The following is a 12664-nucleotide window of genomic DNA, read 5'->3' as shown; positions in this document are numbered from 1 at the left end:
GTGAAGAACTTCAGAAGCTGCTGCTGCTTTAATCTCTGTGTAAGATTGATTTCAAGGTAAATATGCTTTGAATATCGAAGAATCCCTGCATTACTTCATATTTTACAGGTGATTTATAACCACTATCAATTATGGCACGCGAAGGCTACGACAAGACAGATCAAACTCACAAAATTGAGGAAACAGGATTCAAAATGCTCAGATTGACAATAAAAATATCACAATCTTTTAAATTTGTTTACATTTTCCAATTGGGAATTAGTTTTCTTCCAAAGCCTATTAGAAATAAGATTAGTCTTTATTACAGTTAAATTTAATGCAAAACCATCTAGGTCCTATTGAAACGCTTCGTAAAGGCTACCGGAAAATTCACGTAGCTCTTACGTTTAGCGACGGTGGAATGGACGAACTTCCAAAGTTCATGCGTTCATTCTGGGCTACCTATGGTTTGCGTAGGAGCTACGTGAAAAGTGCGATGGAAAAAAATCACGTATGTTTTCACGTAACAATGACGTTTGGATTATTTTGAGTGTGCTCTTTGTGCACTGCAAATGAATGTCATCTCGTCTCCTCCTGATTCGGAGGAACGAACGCCACTAATCGAATTCTATTCTTACCTCCCCATCCCTCATCACATCGCAGCAAAAGTACGAACGCCTCGCTACCGGTTCGGTCCCCATCGAGTCCTACCTCCACGAGCATCTGGCCGAGCACCTGAACTCGGAGATTGTGCTGCAAACCATAACGGACCTGGCCAGTGCCATGGACTGGATCCGGTCAACCTTTCTCTACGTGCGGGCCCTGGCAGCACCCGCTCGCTACGGATTGCCGCCCAATTTGGACAAGGCGCAGATCGAGAAAAAATTGGAAGGTTTGTCGGGGAGCACTTCAAAGGCGACGATGTTCACGCTTACATTTGTGTCGTTTCAGAACTTTGCCTCAACGAGCTCAACGCTCTGGAAAAGTATTCCCTAATTGTGAAAAACGCCAAAGATCAAGGTGATGACAGTGGAATGATGGTTAGTGCCACGCTCTACGGAAGGTTGATGGCGCAGTACTGTTTGAACTTTCGAACCGTGAAACTATTGCGGAAGGTAAGTGGAGATGATCGTGATTTGATTTAGAACACATACAGCTAGAGATAGAGGTACACACTTAATTTAGAATGCCAATTCACGGCTAATTTTAACCGAGATTCGCACAGCCGAGTAGTCGACAAACAAATTTCCCGGGATCTCAGAAAATAAAATCCGTGTATCAGTAAATTCGTGATTCGTTGTCAAACAACAGGACAATTTGATAGCTGAGTCTCAGTTAAAATTGGAAAAATTCGCACAGCCGAGCTCGTGAACAAAACCTTAGTGTATAAGTCATCAAGTTGGAAATTTTAATTATTGTGATACAGTAAACCATGGCAAAACTAAAGAAAAAATCCCCTAAACAGAACAAAAAAAAAAATGAAACAAGCCTTCTTTGTTCATATGGATGATTTATTGCCAATTGACACGGTGGAGAATATTTAACTTTGTTAACCCATTAACGCCCGAATTATTTCACATTTTTAGTAATCACCTGATTCTTTCTGGAGTATCGCATTATGATAAGAGAATACTTAAAACGTCATTTAAATGGAAATCTACGGTCACATTTTGTCACAGTACACAGTGGGTCATATGTACGCAAAATATTGAAAAAAATTAAAATACTTGATTATTTTTGCAAATGTTTGAAGGTGGTATGGTGCATTACAAAGTGACAAGATATTATGACAAACATAATGTAAATGGTAAAAACATGATACCATAAGTTTAAATAACAAAACGATGCTTATTTGAAAACTACACCACAGAATGATGCTGAATGTGACACGCATACGAAACACAAACATACGATCACATACACGTACATGCACAACACATACTTGTTTGCATATACCAACATGCATACATTCATACACACATAGCCGCAGTAGTCGCATTCTCCTCCTTTATTTTACGCCAGGCTCGTTTGTATCAAATGGTTACGGGGTACACACTTATACAAATTTCCACAAATATGATATTTTTTTGTCGTAATGAAAATCACTAAGGATTTAGCAGGATTCCCAACAATTACTTATTGTTTCTACGGAAATCTTGAAGGCTTCGCACATAATTCCAACAGGATTCTCGAAGAATATCACAAAATCTCCATTGGAATTTTTCCAGGATAATCATGAAAAACACACTGAATTCTCATAATGTTGACAATTCCCGCAGTATTTCTACACAATACCCAAATAATTCTTACAATTGACTATTACCAATAAGACCAATCCAAATTCCTAAAGTATTTCTACGTGATTCTCTCAGGAATACTAACTGTTTACCATATAACTTTAAGATGAGATTTCAACAGGGCCATCACAAGAATTTTAGCATTCTCGGTAGATTCTCAATGTATTTTAAAACTTTTTGCTCACTATTTTCGCAATTTTTCTACAAAATTTGCACAGACTTGCAACATAACTCCAACAGGATTCCCTCAGTATACCCTTGGGTTACCATTAACTATTCCCACTGGAATGCCAGAATCCTCACTGGAATACAAGCATCTACAATAGAATCGCAAAATCCGCACTAGAAATCCATGATCTATGCTGGAATCCAAGGATCCACACTGGAATTCAAGAATCCACACTGGAAACTCAAACTCTTCACTGGTATCCATCAATGAAACCCTAGGATCCACATCTGAATTCCATACTGGAATGTCCCAGGATCCGCAGTGAATTTCAAAGATCTACACTGGAAATGCATAATCTTCACTGGTGTTCAAATATCTACACTGAAATCCTAAAATCCACACTGAAATCCCAGCATTCACATTAGAAACCAAGGACCCATGTTCCAATCCTGCGGTTCACACTGAAATCGTAAGATTTAGACTGGAGTATCAAGATACTGAAACCCCAAGGTCCCTACTGAAATCTCAGGTCTCACATTAGATTTACACGACCCATGTTACAATCCCAGGATTTAAACTGGAATTCCAGGATTCAATTCCAGGAATTGCAATATCCACAATGGAATACCATGATTCGGAACAACAGTCCCAAGATATACACAAAAGTACAACAAACCTAGTGGAATTCTAATATCCACATTAGAAACCAGGGATCCACAATGCAGCAACACAGTCTATACTAGAATCCAATCCAATGAAACACTTGGAATCAGACTAGAACACCAGGATGCACATTGTAATTCCAGGATCCTCACTGGATTCCAAGAATCAACACTAAATTCCTAAAATCCACACTGGGTTTCAAAAAAACCACACTGGATTCCCAGAATCCACACTGGATTCCCAGAATTCACATTGGATTCCCAGAATCTATACTGGATTTCCAGAATCCACACTGGATTCCCAGAATCCACACTGGATTCCCAGAATCCACACTGGATTCCCAGAATCCACACTGGATTCCCAGAATCCACACTGGATTCCCAGAATCCACACTGGATTCCCAGAATCCACACTGGATTCCCAGAATCCACACTGGATTCCCAGAATCCACACTGGATTCCCAGAATCCACACTGGATTCCCAGAATCCACACTGGATTCCCAGTATCTAAACTTCAATCCCAGCGTCCACACTGAAACCCTACGATCCACACTATAACTCCAGGATTCACACTGGAATCCCAGGATTCTGCACTGGAAACCCTGGATCCACATTGGCATCCCAGGATATATTCTGAAATCTCAGAATTTACTCTAGAATCCCGGAATCCACACTGACTTCCGGCACAGGAACCATTCTATAATTTTCCAGGAATCTCTGATTTGCAAACCACGCTTCTGGTAGTATAAGACGAGCGTGGTGATGCCGACAAGAGCTGGTGACAAAACAGAAATGTTTCATGCTAATAGCGCAACCTAGTGGAAGAAATATGAATTAATAAACCTGTCATTAGACTGCCAATAATGTCATTCACAACTTTGCCAAAGATACCAACCATCCATTTTGTCTAAAAAATTAACTGTATTCAGAAATGTAACTGATCTCAAAATAGATCACTGGGCGTTCGAGGCATCTGATCTCAAAATAGATCACTGGGCGTTAATGGGTTAAGAGAAAAGCTATCAATCCATAATATTCTGATTTTTCCTGAGTAAATTTCTGATAAAGTTCTAGTTGTAAGTTCCACAGGAACTTTCAGAGGTACACTCAACTCTCCCTTACTCGATATTTCGTATCTCGATATTGAGTTAGAGTTGGTTTTCATAGGTAACTCGATCGTCTCTTGGATCGCAGTTGCACTGGTTTTGTGTTTTGTAACTCGATAACTCGAATTTTCAGGGGTCTACGTTTGACTACAAGCTAATCAGTACCACCCCAACAATAAGGGTATCAATCTAAAGATTTTGTTGGTGGTCAATTAGAACTTTACCACATATGTTAAACGAGTTATCTGAGAAATCATGGTTCGCCTTAAACAGATGTCGATAAACATCTAAGTTCTCTGGAGTTGCCATTCTGAAAAAAAGTTCTTCATGAAACTATGAGGGGCCTGGAGTTTGTTCAGGGATATTATAAAAAAGAGGTATGATAAAGAATTTATTCTAGGGATATTCAAAATATTCCTCCATCAAGAAAATTCTACTCAAATCAGAATACGGAGATTTAGATACGCTTTCGAACCTTATAATTTTGCTCTCAAACGAGTTATTAGGGAATCTGACTTTCAAAATTACTATAGTTTTCTAAATTTTAGCTGCCGATTATCCTTAAAAAAAATCATCTACTTATTCTTTCATTTACTTTTTTAGGAATTATTTCGGCGATTCCTTTAAGGATGCATAACTCCTTCAGAAAACGCACAAGAACTTTTTCATGAATTACGTTAGATATATCTGCAGGATTTTAATAAGAAATTTCTCAATCGTTTTTTTCAGAAACTTTCTAAGATATTATCCCATAAATTTTCAAATGAGTACTGATAAAACATCCCTAAGTTTTTGCTCCATAAATTTCAAATGATTTCATTGTATTTCTTGTTGTTTTTTTTAAATACTCTTAAGATTCCTCCCAAATAACCATCACAAATATTTGTATGGCCTTTCAGATTTTTTTTTCTCCAGGTTCCACGCAAATGCTCTCCAGAGAATGCATTTTTTACGACGATTCTTCAAGAAATATTCTATTAGCTTAGCTTAAACTGACTACACATATCAGTGATTGCTATTCCGTGATTGGCCGAAATCAGTGAAGATGCACAAAGAATCATCTAGAAGTTCGGCTGGGATTGACCATAATCTTCTTCATTTTGCATAATTCAGTGCCTCTATTTATAAAGGGTCAATAACGGCGCCGATCACGTCCTTGCAGGCAGGTGGGATTGAGGAAAGGAATGGTAGTGTATAACCTTTGCTATCGTTAGTAACCTTTGAGACTGATATTTGTAACCTTTAAGATCGTGTTTGCTTCTGCATCTCCACAAAGGATACTGGGAGCAGGGTTGTTTACGTTAATCAACGATAAACGCCGCTAACGTTGATTTTGCACTGGATCAACGTCAACGTCGTTGCATTGATTTTCATGGTTGTTATTGTGCTCTGCAAGATAAATCCACGTAATGCGATTATCTGAAAATGTCGATATACCGTCGCAGTGATAATGAAAAGCAAGAAATGTTTCAGATTTAGCAAATTTGAAACATTTGTGTCCTTGAAGCACGAAAAAATCCAAGCCTACTTGAATTTTGACGTTGCGTTTGAATTGCGCGCATATCTTCTGCGCGTTACCGCCGCCGCTGGATGTGGATTTAATATAAGCGCCGCAATAGCGTCAACGTTAACTAGTTTGCGTTGAATCAACGTCAACGATCAGCGCTAACCAAAGCGTTGATCTTATATTTCGTACAGGTTTCTAGAGAATGTTTCGAAACTATAGACTATTAGGCTTTTACAGGCAAGAGAAAAAACACGTCGGTTCAGTTTAACAGCTTGTTTAATAATGATCAATAGTGTATCTAGGGTATCTAAGGACCCTGAATGGTAGCATAGTCAACACCTCCTTTGATTAGCTTCAACAGCCCCTCTTGTTGACTTGCTTGAGTGATTACAGCAAACCTATCTTCCTCCGGAATCCTTCAAAAAACGTAGTAGGGTGATGTGCTAGTATCCATCGTATTAAGCATTGATCAGTGAGAACTGCAATTTTCCCAGTATTGCAGTTAATGATGCTGATACAAACCGATGCCAAACAATTCTTTCTCAAAACGACTTTAGCATTGTACAATAACATGTTGATAAATCTTGATCTCTTTTTGGAAATAATGCAAAGAAAATGCATCTTACCGTATTCTCAATCCGTCGTATCGTTTTCAACTCCGTCGCAATCAGTTTCCAGATTCGTCTCACAACTTACGGCTCACTGTGTGTATTGAGTGGTCAAAACACAACATATCAACGCTATAATAAAATGTTTTATTAGAATATATAGATCTACGGGCATCTCCCTCCATTCCTTCAGCATGATGGAATATACTAATTTCCTTTAAAATTAATTGTGCGTCATCAAAATTCAGCACGAACATATGAACACAATTCCTTTTGACCGTACAATTATGGCATTTGCTCACAGTACAGCGAAAACAATACAATCAAAGAAATCGTATTTTTACGTCGAGCGTCGCGCACACATTGATGCACACAAGCTTGTTTTCTCAGTACGACGGATTGAACTTTGTTTACATTCTTAATTATACGCGGCGGTTGAGGAAATTTCGTAAAATTTGGTGATTTATTGGAGTTTTACGGCGTGTGATTGGAATGAAATCCTTCAGTGAAGAAGTACGAAGGTTTTCCATAGTGAAAATAAGTGCCCGGCGAAGTAAGTCACCCACGGGCAGGGATGGGAAATGTACTGTAGCCAACATTTACCACCTCGACATTCACATTTTTCTACACGACCATCAAAATCCAAAGCAATCTATGACCGTTCAAAACAAAAAAATGTCAAGGCTCTTCAAAACTGTAATCTTCTTCTTCCTAACGTTTTTTCAAACCCGAATGCGAAATGACTCGAGCACAGTGGTGACACGATTTTCCCGGTTTTCGGGGTTTTGCATTTTTGCTCGATAAAGGCAACATGAAATTGAACTTGTTTATATGTATCGCGATGGAATGTTTGTGCTCTAGCTATTAGCGATAATAGATTGCAATTAGTTGAAAACACAAGCGAAATATTAGCGATTGAATTATTTAACATTTTTTTCAATCATACACCTCGATATAGCTGCCCGAAAACGATCACAGTGGAGAGACAAAAACAGTCAAGCAGTGTGTGAACCGTTGGCAGCGCAACGCCTGATGGTATTGATGCTGCTGCTGCTTTGTGTTTTGGTTGACTGGCAGAATCGATGAACTGTTGTAAATAGTGGTCACAGTTCCCGAGCCTGCCCACGGGGGCGGGAAGAAACTTGTGTTGGAAAGTGGTGTGGCTCAGTCGATCGCTAAGCATTTCTCCCAAATCGTGTTCGTCCATGCGATTTCGGTAAAAAAAGTGCAAAGTGGATGATTGAACTGAAGTTATTTACCAAAATACAGTAGTTTTATTGCACTTTTGGTGTATACGTGTACAAACCATAACAGCTTTCACAAAATTACACTTGGATAATGAATCTATGTTGCAGGTAAGTTTGAATATCCACCGTAGAGGAACATTTAAAGTTTTATACGACGAATAGTAGCGCTTACGACGAAGAAGAACAAAACCCTAGTCAATGGTTTCGTCAAAATATCTGCCTCTTGATCACGAGTTGGAACATAATTAATATTAATTTTTTGTTGTTCTACAGCATCTCGAATAAAATGATATTTAACGTCTATGTGCTTCACACGTTTGTCTCTTCCGTTTTTGCCATGGCTATCGCACCTTGGTTGTCCTCAAACACATGTATTGGGAATATATTCTTTGAAGGCAGCATATCGTGTAATAGTCCTCCTAACCATATAGCTTCACTACAACAAGAACTCATTGCTACATACTCTGCTTCCGTAGATGACATGGCAACAGATTGTTGCTTCTTCGATGACCAAATAACCGTGTTGCCATGAACTTTCATAAGATATCCGGACACGCATTTTCTATCAGTTTCATCACTTGCATAATCTGCATCAGCAAACGCTTGAACAATAGGCTGATTTGATTGCTTCTGATATATCAACTTCATATTCCTTGTGCACTGTAGATATCTTAGGACACGTTTTGCTTGTTGCCAGTGTTGCTCACCAGCGGCATCTTGAAATCGAGCCAAATATCCAACAATGTAACACAAATCAGGTCTTGTTCCCATCATTATATACATTAAACCGCCAATAAGCTCTCGATAAGGATTCTTACAGTCACCATTGTGTTTCTCCAAATTTAGGTTAACTTCCGCTGGAGTCTTGACAGGATTACAGCGTTCCATTCCAAAATTGAGTAAAAGCTTTTAAATTTGTCCTGTTTGAGAAAGTGCCATCGACCCTTTTTCTATAATGCGTTCTACTTTGATTCCGAGAAAATGATGTACTTCGCCCATATCAGCCATCTCGAATTCATTTTTTAGTTTTTCTTGAATACCTCTAACAGTTTCTTCATTTTTTCCAGCAAGTAGTAGATCATCAACATATATTACCAAGTATACGGCATTTTCAGTTCCTTCTTTAACATATAGACAGTAATCATGGCGGGAACGACGGAAACCAAGTCCAATCAAAAATTCATTAAAACGCTTGTTCCAGCACCTTGGAGATTGTTTCAGGCCATACAAAGAACGTTTTAGTAGACACACTTCTCCTCTTGTAGCTGTAACTCCCTCTGGTACTGCCATATACACTTTTTCTTGCAATTTTCCATTTACAAATGCTGTCCTGACATCCATTTGAAAAATTTTCATGTCCTCTTCATTTGCTACCGCAAGTAACGTCCTTATTGTTGCCAATTTAGCTACTGGAGTAAATGTCTCCTCGTAATCCACGTGCTTGCGCTGCAGAAAACCTTATGCTATTAGCCTCGCTTTATACCTTACCGGATTCCCATCAGCATCTGATTTGACAGTGAAAACCCATTTACAAGGCACCAATCGAACAGCTTCTTTAGGACATTTGACAAAATCCCAAGTTTGATTTTTTATAAGGGACCTCAACTCTTCATCTACTGCCTTTTTCCAATCGTTCTGGTTTGGGTGACCTTCTATATCAGTGTATATTGATGGGATCTATGAATCATTTACAGCAACAGAGAATGCTCGATAGGAAGAAACAAAATCATGCAACCAACCTGGTCTCCTGCACTCCCGGCCACTGGACCTCGGAACATTCTCCTCTTGAGAGTTCCCATTTGATTGTGGCGGGAATGCAACTTGTTCTTCCTCGGTTGCTGAAGTGTAATCTTCATCTGCACACTCTTCATCAATTTGATTAGTTTGTTGAATAGAATTCAATATGCTGGTTTCAATATCCACTTCAGCACCAAGTTCAGCACTACTTGAGATTGCTTTGGGTTGCATAACTGGTATTTCAGCAGAAAACTGTGTCTTTGGAGCGCCAGAAGAAACTAGCATTGTTCTCATCTTCTCTACGATTGTTCGATTGAATCTTTCGGCTACTCCGTTTTGCTGGGGTGTATATCCCACTGTAGATTCTATTTGGATGCCTTTGCTTTCAAAGAAAAGTAGTTGTTCCCTCGAAAAATATTCTCGACCCAAATCACACCTCAAATATTCGATTTTCTTTCCAAATTTGGCTGTAACCATAGATTCGTACACTTTGAAATATTGGAAAACTTGATCTTTGTTGCTCATTAAAAATACAACAGCATAATGTGAGAAATCATCAATGAAAGACACGAAGTAATTTTTTCCGTCATATGTTGTGGGCGTTATTTTTCCGCATACATCAGTATGAATTCTTTCTAGCACTCGACTTGTCACGGGTCTCGATCCATTGAACGGCAGCCGAACTAACTTGCTTTCAGCACAAGGTTCACAGAAAATCTTCTCACATTTCTCACAGTTTTTCCAAACCAACAACCATCTCTGATTTCATTAGCTTTTCTAGGTTCTTCAATCCAAAGTGTCCATATCTTTGGTGCCATAGAACGGTTTGTGTTTCAGTCTCGTTTTTTCGTAACCAGAGCAGCATCTTTCCACATTCGAAAGTAGTACAAATTTCCACGAACTTCAGCATTTCCAACTATACGATCGCCTTGCATTATTACCGCTTTTTCTGCTTGAAAATCAACGGTGATTCCATTTTTCACCAACTTCCTCAATGATAACAGGTTAAACTTGAGATTCGGGACAAAAACGACTTCTCCAACTCTAAATGTAATAGCTTCTCCTTCGAACTGCGTAATCCCTGTCTTCTGAGCCGTAGACGCCATTTTCTATCTTCTAATTCAACTTTCTTTTTATTCTTCTTCAAAAGTGAAATCCTGGGCCCATAACCTATAGACTATTGGGCTTTTACAGGCAAGATAAAAAACACGTCGGTTCAGTTTAACAGCTTGTTTAATAATGATCAATAGTGTATCTAGGGTATCTAAGGACCCTGAATGGTAGCATAGTCAACACCTCCTTTGATTAGCTTCAACAGAAACATCAATAAACAAAACGTTTCTATGCTGATATCCCGTATCCATGGATGTGCAGAGCAATTATTTGGTTCCCAAAAGTCAGCCTAAGTAGCCCGTCATTCATTTTGGCAACAATGATGACTTTTCAGCTTGCATTTTATAGTGATTAAACTCAGTCTTGATAGTTTATATTGACCTGAAAAAGTACCACTGTACGCGCTAACATGCATAAAGTATGCTGATACTTTTTCAGCTGTGTCAGTGCAAAACCAACTGATTTTCTTTGATTCGAAAACGTCAGATGAATCAGCAACAATCATCAACGATGCGTACAAATTTCAATGACGGCCTACTTCGCCTTAAACGTCACAAACTTTGCTTGGAAGAACTTTCATTAATTCCAAGCAGTATATTGTATCCTCTCATCGTTCCAGCGCCCACAGCAAGGGGCCAAAATCGGTGCCAGATAGCGGCTTCCTTTGCCTCCATGAAGCACACGGCATACTTTTTTCTACCCAGCAAACAATCAAATATTTCTGAGTGACCGCCCTCAGGATGACCCCGATCTCTCATTTTCAAATACAAGTTGCCATACTGCCCTAACTTATCATGACAGACAAGTTTTCATTTAAATCGAAACTGGTAATGGCCGTGGAACAGATTTTCTTACTTCCAAGACTGTGGAGCTTTAATCTAAACATCATTTGCTCACTGAAGCCCACTAAGAGGAAGTCAGTTAACATTCCATAAAAACTGTAATAAGATCACTCATATTTTTCTTCCAAGGACATGTCATGTTTCCGAGCCTTAGTTAAAACCGTTGCAAACTGTCCACACATTTCGTAATTAGGGTAAGTGTTTCCTTAGTTGTGGATGTTCCACAGTTGCGATAGTGCCGTTTTCACTTATTTTATTGCATCAGCCACAGAACCGATACTGTTAATCGACGTATTGGCTTGTTGATACACGGTATAGTTGGAAAGAGCATTTAAATTGCTTTAAAACTGATGAAATATCACTAAAATTGCTAAAACTTTTCTTATTTGTACCAATAGTTGCGGTAAAGTGTTCCTATAGTGGAAGATCCCATAAGAAAACAACGGATACCGCAACTATAGAAACACAAATTAAAAATATAATGCAAGTAAAGGAACAGTGTACCAATGGTGGATGTATTATTTTTCACTGACATGCCGGGGATTACTGCGATGAAATCATTTTTCTCATTAAGTAAATGGTTGTTACTTTCCGTTACAACATTAACATGCACATTAATAGCGCTTCTTGAATTGAGGCGGTTAAAAGAAGTTCGATCGTGCTTAGTACCTCCACTATTGGTACATCTACCCTATCTTGTTCTTATGTTGGTAAAAAATTGTTCAGTCGTTTTTATTACGTAAACTGAGTCATTTTCTACATTTTTACTTATTTTTAAATACATCACAAGACTAAAGTTTTTATTTTTGTAGATATCAAAATCTTCGTTAACGTTAAAAATAACGAAGTCGTTGACGTTAAATCAACGCTGTAAGTTAACGTTATCGTTAAATCGATTTTCGAACGAATCAACGCAAGCTTCGTTAACCGTTACTGGTTAACGTTAACGAATTAACGAAACGGCGTTAATCTTTGATTAACGTTAACAACCCTGACTGGAAGGGATATTTGTTAATGGAGTCACAGGATTCACTTTGATAAGTGATTGGACTATGATAAACAATTATTTGTGAGATATAAACATGCTTATGAATATAATACTTTCAATTGATATGAAAAATGTCCAAATAAAAGAAAATAATTTCGACCCTCAACTGACGAAGCATTTAAAGTTTGTTGAACAAGTGCTAAACGCAACACTCCTACAGCTGTCAGGACGTAAGCATGTGCTACAATATTTAACTCATATAAAAAAACTCGTTTGACCGGACCACAACACTCTTATGGCGAACCATTCAAAGTTTGTTGACTAAAGTGAACGTTTTGTAAGTCTACACTGTAGTATCGAACCATTCAAAGTTTTTTTTATTTATAAAAATAAAGGTAAAAGGAAAGG

At 38.4% G+C, this 12664-nt stretch overlaps 1 protein-coding gene across 2 annotated transcripts in view; it reads left to right on the top strand.

Moving 5' to 3' along the window:
• The first annotated feature begins 568 nt into the window (after positions 1-568).
• The window catches only part of LOC110674773, a 42708-nt gene continuing 30612 nt past the window's right edge, over positions 569-12664 (top strand). For both annotated transcript variants that reach the window (XM_021839072.1, XM_021839065.1), the window contains exons 1-2: positions 569-871; positions 931-1094. In XM_021839072.1, coding sequence (XP_021694764.1) covers positions 763-871; positions 931-1094 — 273 coding nt within the window. In that variant the 5' untranslated portion in view covers positions 569-762. The remainder of the gene's footprint in view (positions 872-930; positions 1095-12664) is intronic.

Source organism: Aedes aegypti, chromosome 1, assembly GCF_002204515.2.
Source record: "Aedes aegypti strain LVP_AGWG chromosome 1, AaegL5.0 Primary Assembly, whole genome shotgun sequence".
Taxonomy (NCBI): domain Eukaryota; kingdom Metazoa; phylum Arthropoda; class Insecta; order Diptera; family Culicidae; genus Aedes; species Aedes aegypti.
The sequence above is the reverse complement of the archived record's forward strand: the minus strand, read 5'-3'. Positions and strand labels throughout refer to the sequence as shown.